Source organism: Anneissia japonica, unplaced genomic scaffold, assembly GCF_011630105.1.
Source record: "Anneissia japonica isolate Jap-2015-1 unplaced genomic scaffold, ASM1163010v1 scaffold1525_len913038_cov183, whole genome shotgun sequence".
In the NCBI taxonomy this organism is placed as follows: domain Eukaryota; kingdom Metazoa; phylum Echinodermata; class Crinoidea; order Comatulida; family Comatulidae; genus Anneissia; species Anneissia japonica.
In genome coordinates this window covers 286,981-299,207 of record NW_022728504.1, presented here as the reverse complement: position 1 = coordinate 299,207, position 12,227 = coordinate 286,981, and the positions used below count along the sequence as shown (strand labels likewise).

The window sequence follows — 12,227 nt, the reverse complement described above, 5'->3', positions numbered from 1 at the left end:
GACTGTGGGTCCCCATGGTCCAGTGTGAATTTTCCAGTTACTCAACTAATGAGTTAATTACCATACTTGCTTAATACACTAGATTATAGTAATACTGTAATATATGTCTGCTTTGCTTATTAAACTATGGTTTCGCTTCGCTACAGCATTACCAATTCAATCAATACACTGTGTTGCTGTCCCTAATAATCACCAAGACTTCCTGAATTTTTAAAATTAAAGCAATTTTGTTACATGTGCAGCAACAAATACAACAAGTATTTATATTATAAAACAGCAAATTGTGCATTTCTAACTTATACAATTAATAAAAAATTTTACTCATAGAAAAATGAATACAGCAAGAAGAATTTAGCAAAATGATAAATTATTAATAGATATCATGAATGCCCTGCAGCCTATTTTAAATGCCTGTACACTGTGGGTATTCTGCTTTGGAATATAAAAGTAACTGGATATGGTATGTATGTATGTATGCATGTATTCATCACATGTATGTAGAGTGAAGCATATGATATAATGTTGCAATGCATACACATTAACCACAAAGTATTTATCAAACACTACACCTAATATGTATTAACATTACAAACACTACACCTAATATGTATTAACATTACATTAAGTATCAATATAATCACATTTATACATTTGTTCATAATTTTTCACTCTCTGTGTAAAACTTACTTAATCTTTATCTGTCGTATTTGCGTAAGTAATCGCATAATTTTGCAGCTATTTCTTGACAAAACCTATATTCAGTTTCAAATAGTCTATTGAATATGTAGCTTAGCTTCATCATAATAGATGCTACAATGCAAAAAGCTTACATCAATGCAAAATTTAATGATCAACAAACTGTAACTACAAAGAATTCAGAAAAAAGGAGTAGTAGAGTGTGAACTAGCAAAATTCAAGCTCAATGTCATGTGCCGAACAGCAAAAGAAGGTGCTTTACCCTAATTCTCTCAAAGCAAATTGTAGTCTATTCAATAATCTACAATTTGGTTGTTATACAGGGGGTTAAATGAAAGCATTTAATTGGAACATGTCTGTACTCCACATTATGCTTCAGGACCATACAGGTCATTGTCATAGCATGATCAGGCTTGTCAGGTGACAGCAAATAAATGTTCTTTGTCATAATTCATAATCTCGGGGCTTTCTAAAGACTACTAAATAACTGATTCTTATCGATTAAATTACACTAAAGTTGCAATAAGTCAGAAAGGCCAAGGTACCATTTCAAAATTACAACAGTTTGTAAAGCCTCCAAAATTTCAATAATTTCTTGGATCACATATAATAATTAAATAAAAAAAAATAGTATTATCATTATTAATTATTTTGTGTAGCAATATAATTTTGAGTGGTCCAAATATTGTACAGCCATAATCTCCACTTTCAATTCTCATTTTATCATTTGAATATGATGTTTCTTGTCGACTTTTTTATGTTCATATTCAAAAAAAGAAATAAATAAAACAAATCAATAAGTATTTATGGTAATACTGAACATAATACAAAAATACTGTAATAATAATATTTGGTGTATGTGTCAGTTCGTGTTCAAACTCTTAATGGTGTTGTACTTTTTGCTCTCTCTTTAGTTTTGGTGGGTTGGGTTGACTTGTTGGTTTGTAGTGACTTTTTCTTTAATGGTGATATTGGTGTAGGACGTGCTCTGGTGGGACTTAATGACTTTGGTCTACTTGTTGCAGTGGCATGTCTTGAATTGTCTGCATTGTACAACTGTATAAACCTTCGCACTGATTGAATGGGATTCACTGCTTTATTCTTGCTGTTCTTCCCAAACACTTCAATAGCAATATCTGTGACAGACAAATATTAGAACAAAATTAATAAAGAAGAAATGTTGATGTATTTAAAAATACATATACATGGTATTAGCATAGGATCCAATAACTTACTCTAGGCATTGGCAAACTGCTTAACAGGAATAAGCAACTTACGATAGGTATTGGTAAAAATACCCATATGCAACTTAGCATAGGCATTCAAAACTTAGGCAAATCTACTAAAGCGCTGAAAACTTTTGCATATGCATTTGGCAACTTAGCGTAGGCATTGAAAACATAGAAAAAGTAACTTCCAACTTTTTCAATTTATTTTACTAGAGTGATTTATGTGAAATTGACAACTAGAGAGTGAAGCTGTCTTAAATGTTTCCATAATACTTTAAAAAATTTAAAAAAAATCAACTCCCTCAGCAACATAGTAATAAAGTACATTATATCCATCTGATGTCATTATGTCAATCAATGCTTCCCGTCCCCTACCTTTTGGAAAGAAAAAAAGTTAAAAAAAAAAAAAAAAATTGATTCCGCAAAATGCCTCAGAGGTTATTTTTGGGCGTCTAGAAAATAAGAATTTTGCGGGGCATGTCTCCAGACTCTAAGGTTGTGTTATCTCAATCGGCCCAACTTTCGGCCTCTCTCTCGGACATCTCTGGATCCTGATTAACTACTAGTAATAGTGTAAAAATGAACTTGCACACTGTCAAAGAATGTTTTCATTCTTTTTAGGATGGAAACCAGTTTAAAGTGAAGCTGTAGATTGGTGGATATGGTTTCTATCCTGCAAATAGCAGAATTTTCCTTGATGATTAATACTTCTAAAGTCTGCTTGAAAAATGTGTCCATCTTACCCAATGTCTCTTCTATCATTGGTGGTAAAACTTGCTTTAAAACTTCACAGTTTGTGTGCAGTGCTGGGTTACAGTTTATTTCCAAAACATAGACCTGAAAAAAATTAAATGAAGCATATAACCTGTCTAGAAATTACAACAATAATAAAAATACAGGAAAATAACAGTTACGATGCCATTTCTGTTTCTATGTACTCAACAAGCTGAGTGGCATGCTGTCAGTTAAGAAATCCAAAGAGTATAACAGCATGTAATACGTATTTTTCGCCGCATGACATTAACCTTAACTTTAACGTACCCAACATGCAACACGATAGTGTAATATTATGTATGGCAGTCCGCCATGTAATGCTCAAGTTGGTGTTCCCGATTCCAATGTTATGTTCCGGATGCAAAGACTGGATCTTCACTATGTAATATTGTAGTGATATGACAAGCGAGATGGTTTACTTTCAATAACTAAACTGACTACATCTCTTCTGGTTATAATGCAAAGCGTTTATTCAATGCTACTATTCTACTGCATGATATATACAATATATACAAGTAGGGTTGTGAGATGTAGGGTTTCCTTCAAGGTATCAAAAGGAAGTCTTCTCTAGATAACTAATACTTTACTTTTCATACAAGCTTGGGGTGTGGTGGACTTTCTCTGATTGGTTGAAAGATATCACCGTATCCTAATAATTTGACTATTACATCATTTTGGGGAATTTCTATTGGTCAGATAATATAACAACTTTGGGACTAGCTACGTAGTGACTCGATAAGAAGAAGACTTACAGTGAAGGAGTTGAGCACCCAGTCCTTACTCAGTCCCTTCTCACTTGCTAATCCATTGACATATTCATTAAAGCGATCCATGCTCCACACAGTGTCTTCCTTTATATCCTGGTAACTTGGATTCTTTTTTTGTTGATACTGTAAAACATACATAGTTTTCATGAAATATAAGTTCCTGTAAGTCACAGATGGGCAAACTGCAGCCCCAAGCTACATGGGGCCCAATGGCAATTTGATTGTGGCCGGTGGAAATAAATTAAAACCTTATGTGTGTGGCCCATATAACTATATGTAAAAACAGTACATGATGGTTTTTGACAAGCATATTTTTAAACGTCAAATGTTCATAAAACATCCAAACATTACATGCAGCCCAAAAATTCATTTTGATCCTCTGAACTATTTTTTTGTCCACCCCTGCTGCTGTATAGGCAATAAAATATAGACATGACCTTACCTAAGATCTTGTGAAAAAAAACAAAAAACTATATAATATTCTTTACCTGATTGGTGAGGTGGCGAGCTAGGTCATGACTGTCTGGGTCATAATTATCACATGACAACCTGCAATAGCCAGGATGGAAGAACACAATGAATGGTGTAGTGGATGCTATCAACATGTAAGACCTTACATCAAACTTCTTGCCGTCCAACAGCAGAGGATTAGCGATGTACCTAGAAATCAGGAAATTTAAAAGGTTATTCTACAAAGGAATGGAAATACATACAAGAGTAATAATTACCTGGTGATGATTTGGCAGTACACAGGGAGACAACCCCTACTCTTTTCCGAAGAGTGTACTGGGCCATAAATGAACATGGGACCAACGGCTTAGGTTCATTGAGGATATGGAATATGAAAAACAAGTAAATCATGTGAAAAAATGAAAGGTTGAATAAGAAATGCATGTCGGCTCTACAGAAATTTAAAAATATTGAAGAGGCCAGGAGTTAAAATATATTGTTATCTACAGTTTATGGAAAGATTTTAAACATGGTTCAAACTGCCATTTGCATTGGATTAAATTTTTTAAGACCAAGTGTTCTTTTACTAGATATTACTTCTGTAAATTAAATAAGGGTGCAAGCATACTTTACTACAAACTATTACATTTGGACATTAGGTCAATTATAGTAATGCTACTGTGGTTAGAGAGTAATTTAAAGCTTGGGTTTTCTGCCCATTCAGTACTTTGGTATATTTTGACTGTAACAAATAAATATTTCTACTAACATCTATTGTACATTGACAGGATTACTTTTCCTCCCAGCTACAGTAACCAAATGTCTTGAAAACTTAACAACACTAACCAAACGGCTTGAAAACTGGACTACTGAAAATATTTGTGACCGGCTCTGGCAAATCCCTCCACTTGTAGCAATTTCTAATTTCAAACTTGCACCCAAAATGTTTGGGAATTAGAATTTCGAAAAATTTCATGTATTTGCATTTTGTAAAAGTAGATATACTGTATTGAAGAACATTTCTGCAAAATATCAATCACTAAATTCAACTGTAAAGTGTATTATAATTATTTTCAAAATACAAATCCTTTTTGGAAGCTGTTTTCTCAAAATCAAGATGGCTGATATCCAATAAATTAAATATTCATTGAGTACTACAGTGTTACGTCACGATACCACTTGATACTACTCTGTTGCTATCGGCGACACAAAATGCATTCAACCGACGCCATTTTCTCCACTGACAAACAATTTATCCCAATTTCTAACGTAATTATTAAGAAGTTGTATCTTAATTTTTCTTTGTAAATGTTAATTGATGAATCAATGTGTGTTTGATAACTAATATAATGCAAGCTTTTTGTGTTTTTAGTACACTTTGATGATAAATTATTAGGGTTTAAAATGCCTATTCTAGACCTTTAAGATTATGAAGTCATTCGGGCGTAATAAACGGTAACCAACGTACAACGGGCGCCACCTGGTGTTGCGACAACACGACTGTGGTACTCTATAACTTGGCTAATACTCAACCAAATTCCATCAAATAAAGGCTGTCTTAAAGAATTCATGCTAAAAAAAAGGCAGGTTTTGCCAGAACTGCCATTTTTCAACCATAAAATCCTGTTTAAAAAGAAAGCCACAAAAAAAAAAAATAAAAAAAAATTACAGTACAGAATTTTTATTTAATCAAAACATCAGAGAGAACATCAGCCAGTATCATGGAGTGTATTTATAAGCATTAGTTCACCTAAACTAATGAACTTCATCTCTGATTCTTTGAAATTCATGTACAATATATATAATGTAGACTTATTGTACTATATTGAAGAGAAGCCCATAGGCTTCTTTTTGAGATTAAGGCCAATAAGGCATCTATTCAGGGTTTTACCATAGAGAAAGGCAGTGTTAACATGCTGAAGCATTTCAATTCCAAGGTGTCTGAAATTAATTGTAGGTCAAAAGCTGAATACTTTGATCTTAACTTTAAAATTTAACTAATGAATTTAGCATTGATTGTAAGGAAGTACATTGGTTTAGTTATGCTGGATTTAAAGAAGGCATTTGATACAGTGGACCATGTCATTCTTATAGAGAAACTCCATTCTTTCAAACTTGATCAAAGAGTTATAAATTGGTTTGGAAACTACCTTTGTTATCGTACACACCTGACACAGGTAAATGGAGTTCAATCAAGTGTAATAGTGTATGTGGTATCCCTCAGGGATCGATTTCGGGTCCTCTGTTATTTAAATTATATGTGAATGATCTACCAAAGCATGTATGTATGCAGATGATACAGCTCATTACTTTGCATCTTCCGATATAAATGAAGTGTTAATGAAAATTAATAATGATTTAGTAAATGTTAAGAAATGGTTAGCACATAACAAACTCAGTCTGAATGTACAGAAAACACAATGTATGTTCATTAGAACACATCAAAGGCTAACAAAATTATTATATGTTGATTTAGATTTAAACATAGAAAATATACAATTGCAGAGAGTAAAAAGCTGTAAACATCTACAGTATTGTTATTGATGAACATTTGTCATGGAAACAACAAATAGATAATGTTAAATGTAAAGTCTTGCCGGGTTTGTACTACTTAAAAAAAAAACTTCAGGCCTTATTCCTAAACACCTATTATGTTTAATGTAAAAAAGTATTGTTGCTCCACAATTTAACTATTGCAATGTTGTGTGGGGCAGATCAAGCCAAAAACAAAACAATAAACTACAAGTGCTGCAAAACATGGCAGCTAAAATAATTACAAAAGTAAGAGAATATGACTCAAGTACACAAGCCCTGCAAAACTTAAACTGGAATAAACTTGAAGACCAATTGTATCGAAATGAGGCTATTACTTTGTATAAGATATTCCATAATCAAGCACCACCATACTTAAACCCATTATTTACCCCTAAGGAAGAAAAATACCACACAAGATCTAATGATGTCTTGTGTTTGGAAAAACCCAAAACGGAGTACAAAGAGCGAAGTTTTTCGTATCGTGGTGCCAAATTATGGGATAGTCTTGAAAGTGCAGTTCAAAATGCAACAAATGTTTATTCATTTAAACAGTTATTACCCAATGGTGTAAGTTTTTGAATTTGTTCATGTTTACTATTATAAAAATTGTTTACTTAATGGTGTTAATCTTTTTAGTATTTTATCAATATCACGGCCTTGTAGAAGAACACCTTCGGCTGATACAAGCTTTTCTGTGTTTAAACAAAGCCTTTATTATTATTATTATTATAGTATATATATATACTTATCTCCATTTATATCTTAGTCGTCATACCTTTGAATCAGCCTTTGATTAGCATAAGGTCTTAGGTTTCTCTTTGAAGCTTTCTCTACTTGTGGATCTGTTTCATCAACACCGTACTTAGCCTTCAAATCTGTTAAATCACGTACAAGATATATGCCTTTGCCTTGATTCATACCATTTGGCTTACAAATCCATGTCTCTCCATCTGATTACAAACAGAAATACGAAATCAAGATCATAGCATAATCATTAGCAAAATTCATTAAACTTTAGTGGCAACATTGCACAATAGTGCATTAAAATGTTGTTTTTTTTTAAATTTTTATTTTGTTCAAATGACTTTACAGGGGTTTAAGGGATGATAGTGATAATGATCATCATCACACAATCATCATAAGTTGTCATGCGAGAGAATATAAGAAGCAACTGTCACAAATTCCGTTCAAGTGTCTTTGTCTTTTATAATAGTGAGGAATATGTCTTTAACTACTCATAAGTTCAAATGTTAAAACTTCTGGAAATAACAATACTGAAGTTTAGTACAAACCTTTGAATGTCTGAAAGAATGCATCCCTATCTGACTTAATATCCAACACAAAAGATTCTGGAAAGAAATCATTCATGCGTATAGATCGGGGGGATTTAGGTTTAGAAATTCGATCAAGCACACGATCATATTCCCTGAGACTGCCGAAAAGACCAGTCTTAGTTGTCAACAAGTAACCATTAGGGATCCTGTTTACCATTTGGTCACCTGTAACAAACATTAAAGAAAATGAAATGAGATGTTAATACATGCTGGCTACTATTCATGTAATAGTATCTGATGGCTGCTTATCAGAGGATCTCAAGCTCCAGAGAAAGAAAAGGCTGTGGCCCCTCCAAAACATTTACCAAACAAAAATCATTTTACACTGAGCCTCTAGGACTGAAATATTCACCGTCATACAAGAACACCCCTTTCTTATCTGATATTAACAGTCTATTTACCTTGTTTGAATGATGCATAGTTGATTTGAGATTTTAGTTCAACCCAGCGAAGGCGATAGTTGTCACTATGTTTATCATAAATACGACACCACCCCCGGGCCAGCAATGGTTCTTCTACTCTGAAAATAATAAAACAGTAAAAATGTAAGGAAGTATTTATGAATTAGTAATAAAATTATTATGTTAGAAAAAATATTACTGGGTCTATGGGGCAACCCGCCACATCCAGTGGTAAGGCGATTGTTGTTGATTTAGAGGTACTGTACACACTCAGTTTAAATACTATCAACAGTCATTTTGCAATTTCTGTATGAAATACTTAAACTAAAGACAAAGGCAATTTGCTGAATTGCAGAATAAGATGTTTCTTTTAACTAAGATGATCTATGAGTTAGAAGAATGTTGTTTGTATGACTCCAGTCTAGGCCCGTGTTCACACAATGAGGGTATGCTCACTGCAAATAATTCTCTATGCAAACATTTTCAAGCTTTCGAACTGTTTCTTTCACTAAATTCCAAAAGGTCGAAATTACTGGAGTTTATTTAGGATCATTTACTAAGGCTTTTCGATAAGTTAATCCACACTAAAATGTACAAATATCAAAAAAACAGTCAAAATGTATTTGAGCAGAGGCTTATTATTGTGTGAAAAAATGCCACCTAGCGGTGTGTTTTAATGTTACACCCACTATACTTCAGTGACTAATTCAGTCTATTATGATCCATCTTAATGGGTCTATATGGCAAACATGTCAACTGTATGTTATAAACCATGACATATATATTTGAGTATTTGTTTGCAGTGTACCGCATAGATCATTCTGAAACAAACCATAGCTTATTGAAAATGCCTCCATCATATTTTAATTAGTTATCCATTGAAATCTTCAAACAATATATTTGTCTTACAGTGCTACACCATTTCCTCCACCAATGTAGAAGTATGGACCATGCCCACGAACTTTTTCTGATGAAGACTGTACATCCAAAGAATTTGATCTAGATTTATCTGTTTGCTGCCCTCTATTACCAGCTTTACCATTATCCCCACTAGATTTTTTGGTATTCAATTTTCCATCGGTTGAATTTGTTTCTGAAAAAAATAAAATTACCAGTAAATGTTATAATTTATACTTTGAAATCTATAATGATAATAGTATATTATTGTGATTATCTACTCTTTTATTATCTTTTTTAAACATGTCTTGACCTTTTGTACTGTAAACAAAAATTGGGGCAATCACAAAATATCAGGCACATCAAAAACAGTATACTGTAGTATTTGGTGATTGTATTGAATTGTCATGTATTTCATTTCTCGCATAAAAGAGGGCCCCAGTACATCAGCTGACCTTGAAAAAAAGGCCTCAGAAAAATGGCCCCGGTAAAAATGACTCCAAACAACAGGTAGGTACACCTATTGTACAGTACTGTATTTATTATAGAGAGTATTACATAGTCACACATTCTGCACATAAGGTACAGATATAATTTTTTGGTTTTTCTAGTTTTTAAAAAATAAAAATATCATTTGACATTTTACCTCAGCCTCAATTTGTTCTTGATTTTTAAGCAATTTCAGCCTCAGTGTTCTTATAAAATGTGTTCATATAAAAAAAAAAATGTATTATATCCACAGCAACATCTGGAAACAAGCTCGCAATTATTAATGAACTTGTCAGTTAAAAGTATCTTGGTAAATGCATTTAATAATGCATTGTACAGATTACAAGTCTGCAGGGATTGTGTTTCAACTGTACCAGCTGTACAACCGGGCAGTATGTTAGTTTACCATTCAAACACACTTCAAGTTTTAGAATTAATTTAAGCAAGAACATAGTGTTCTGTTACAACACAATCTTGCAATAAGTATGATTATTTTGTTTTACCAGAGGAACAGGAAACAAAGAAATTTGGAAAATAATATGCAATTTAATTAAATTTTGAACAATTTCCATTAAAAAAAGCAAATTATGTGTTCAAACAAAACCATGTTTTGCTAGAAAAGTCATTGTTTTTAAATGCCAGATGCCTAACATTAGTAAAGAGTAATATTAAAACTGAGCATAAAGTGGTTATAAAGCAGTGCATGAAGGTTTTAGCAAGCACACTGGAAACATCAGGGTTTGCGTGCAACCCTCATTGTTAAATCAAAAGTTAATTTCGGCCCTCAGACCCAATTTTATGCCTACCCTTGCTTTAAAACTTGTCACCAAATGAAACACTTTATGTATATGTACAGATTATATTTATTCTATCACGAAAATACTTATGGAAACCTTAACCTGATATATAATCAAATTTTTTTTCAACAAATAATAGTTATGTATATTGCACAGCTAAGGTGACTGAATAATACATGTAAAATGCATGACTTGAGTGAAGGAACATTATATGCAATTGCGTGACTGAATAATACATGCAGACTGTATGGCTTGGTGATAAATAGTACAATTGAGATTTCATGGTTCGGATTTAACCCAAGTAATACATGGAGATTGAATGGCAGGTCAAAGTAGGAAAAATTATGTTACTGAATGGTAACAAGCCAAATGGATTGTGTTTATTCTTGACCATTCTCTTGGCCACTGTCAGGCTCAAAAAGTGAAAAGATCGCAAGTGTGAGGAATTCTAAAGATTTTACAATTGCAGGCAAACACTCAGGAAGAGGAGACTTAACCCCAACAGGTTGCAGCTCAATGAAGCACAAGAGAAGGAAATCTTGGATTTGAAGCAAAAGATGATTCACATCAATACCATTGCACTTACTACAATCCAAAACAAAATATTCAACTGCCTAAAAACATACACCGTTGGCTAGCAAATTTGAATATGGAATTATTTGGGCCATATGACAAAAGATAATAAATCAATCAACTCTATATTATCTACATATCTATTTTCATCTTATTATCTTTCCTCACCCTTTTTTTTTTTTTTTATCATTTTTGCATTATTCCTTCAGTTAATAAAATATTTAGCCGTACATATTTATTATTACAAACAATGAACCAAATTTAAACATTTACAGAATTAAAAATTTAGACATCCCTCGCTCCACACTCATAAATAGGGAGAACATATCTTTGTTAATAGACACTGGGTAAATATTGATAAATTATGTAATAAAATCTTGTCCTAATGTAAAATTATAATATATAGTATAATGGTAGAATTTAATATTTACAATTTATTCATATTGTCATGTCTATGCACTTGCAACAGGCACTGGATCAAATAGCTATTTATTTATACAGGTATAATATAAAAATACACGCAGGCAAAGGCTGAAATGAGTGTATTTACGAAGGATTAAGAATATTTAAAATATCATATGTATATAAAATCACACTAAGGAAGGACAAAACATGAAGAATAAAACAATTGGAGGAATTTTGCAGCAGTAATTACGTCATTGGTGTTGAACCTTTTAGTGGTGGTACTTTTTTTTGGTTATGAAAAGTATTATCTTGTAATTTATATATTTAAGGAAACAATATGGGAATAAAAAATAGGTGCCCCAACCGATATTAAAACCGGGACCTTCTGCCTTAATCAACTAGCCCATTGAGGCTTTGTTGGGAATTCAAATCTGATTAAAGCATCTAATTCCTTTATGCTCATGCGCATGCGTATTAGACAACACTGATCTTTGACACAGACACAGATACACACAAACACATAAATATATATATAAAGAAGAGGAATCTATGAGTGTGAAAACATAGATGCCCCAACCAGGATTCTAACCCAGGAGCTTCTGCGGAATATACTTGTATAATAATGAATGAGATATTTATAATGAATGGTAGTTTGCAAAGTAGTTGGTGTGATATTTTAGTTGAATAGATAAGCTAATTTGTCCTTAGAATGAAAATCACACTTCCTCCACAGGGATATGGGGTGACCTATGTAGGTTTGACCTGGTTACCATCAAAGTTCAATGATAATTTTTGAATGAGCCGGGTTGTAACGTGTGTCAATCAGTGGTTTTGTAATAACAGTTAGTAATCATCAACTAGGCCAGATAGGACATGACAA

At 32.8% G+C, this 12,227-nt stretch overlaps 1 protein-coding gene across 1 annotated transcript in view; it reads right to left on the bottom strand.

The window, feature by feature from the left end:
* Positions 1 to 1,145: 1,145 nt before the first annotated feature.
* Positions 1,146 to 12,227, bottom strand: part of LOC117114242 — a 68,147-nt gene continuing 57,065 nt past the window's right edge. The window contains exons 7-14 of the mRNA XM_033257846.1: positions 9,096 to 9,279; positions 8,187 to 8,305; positions 7,744 to 7,950; positions 7,227 to 7,401; positions 3,955 to 4,126; positions 3,424 to 3,589; positions 2,669 to 2,794; positions 1,146 to 1,832 (exon numbers count right to left, since the gene is read on the bottom strand). Coding sequence (XP_033113737.1) covers positions 1,570 to 1,832; positions 2,669 to 2,794; positions 3,424 to 3,589; positions 3,955 to 4,126; positions 7,227 to 7,401; positions 7,744 to 7,950; positions 8,187 to 8,305; positions 9,096 to 9,279 — 1,412 coding nt within the window. The 3' untranslated portion in view covers positions 1,146 to 1,569. The remainder of the gene's footprint in view (positions 1,833 to 2,668; positions 2,795 to 3,423; positions 3,590 to 3,954; positions 4,127 to 7,226; positions 7,402 to 7,743; positions 7,951 to 8,186; positions 8,306 to 9,095; positions 9,280 to 12,227) is intronic.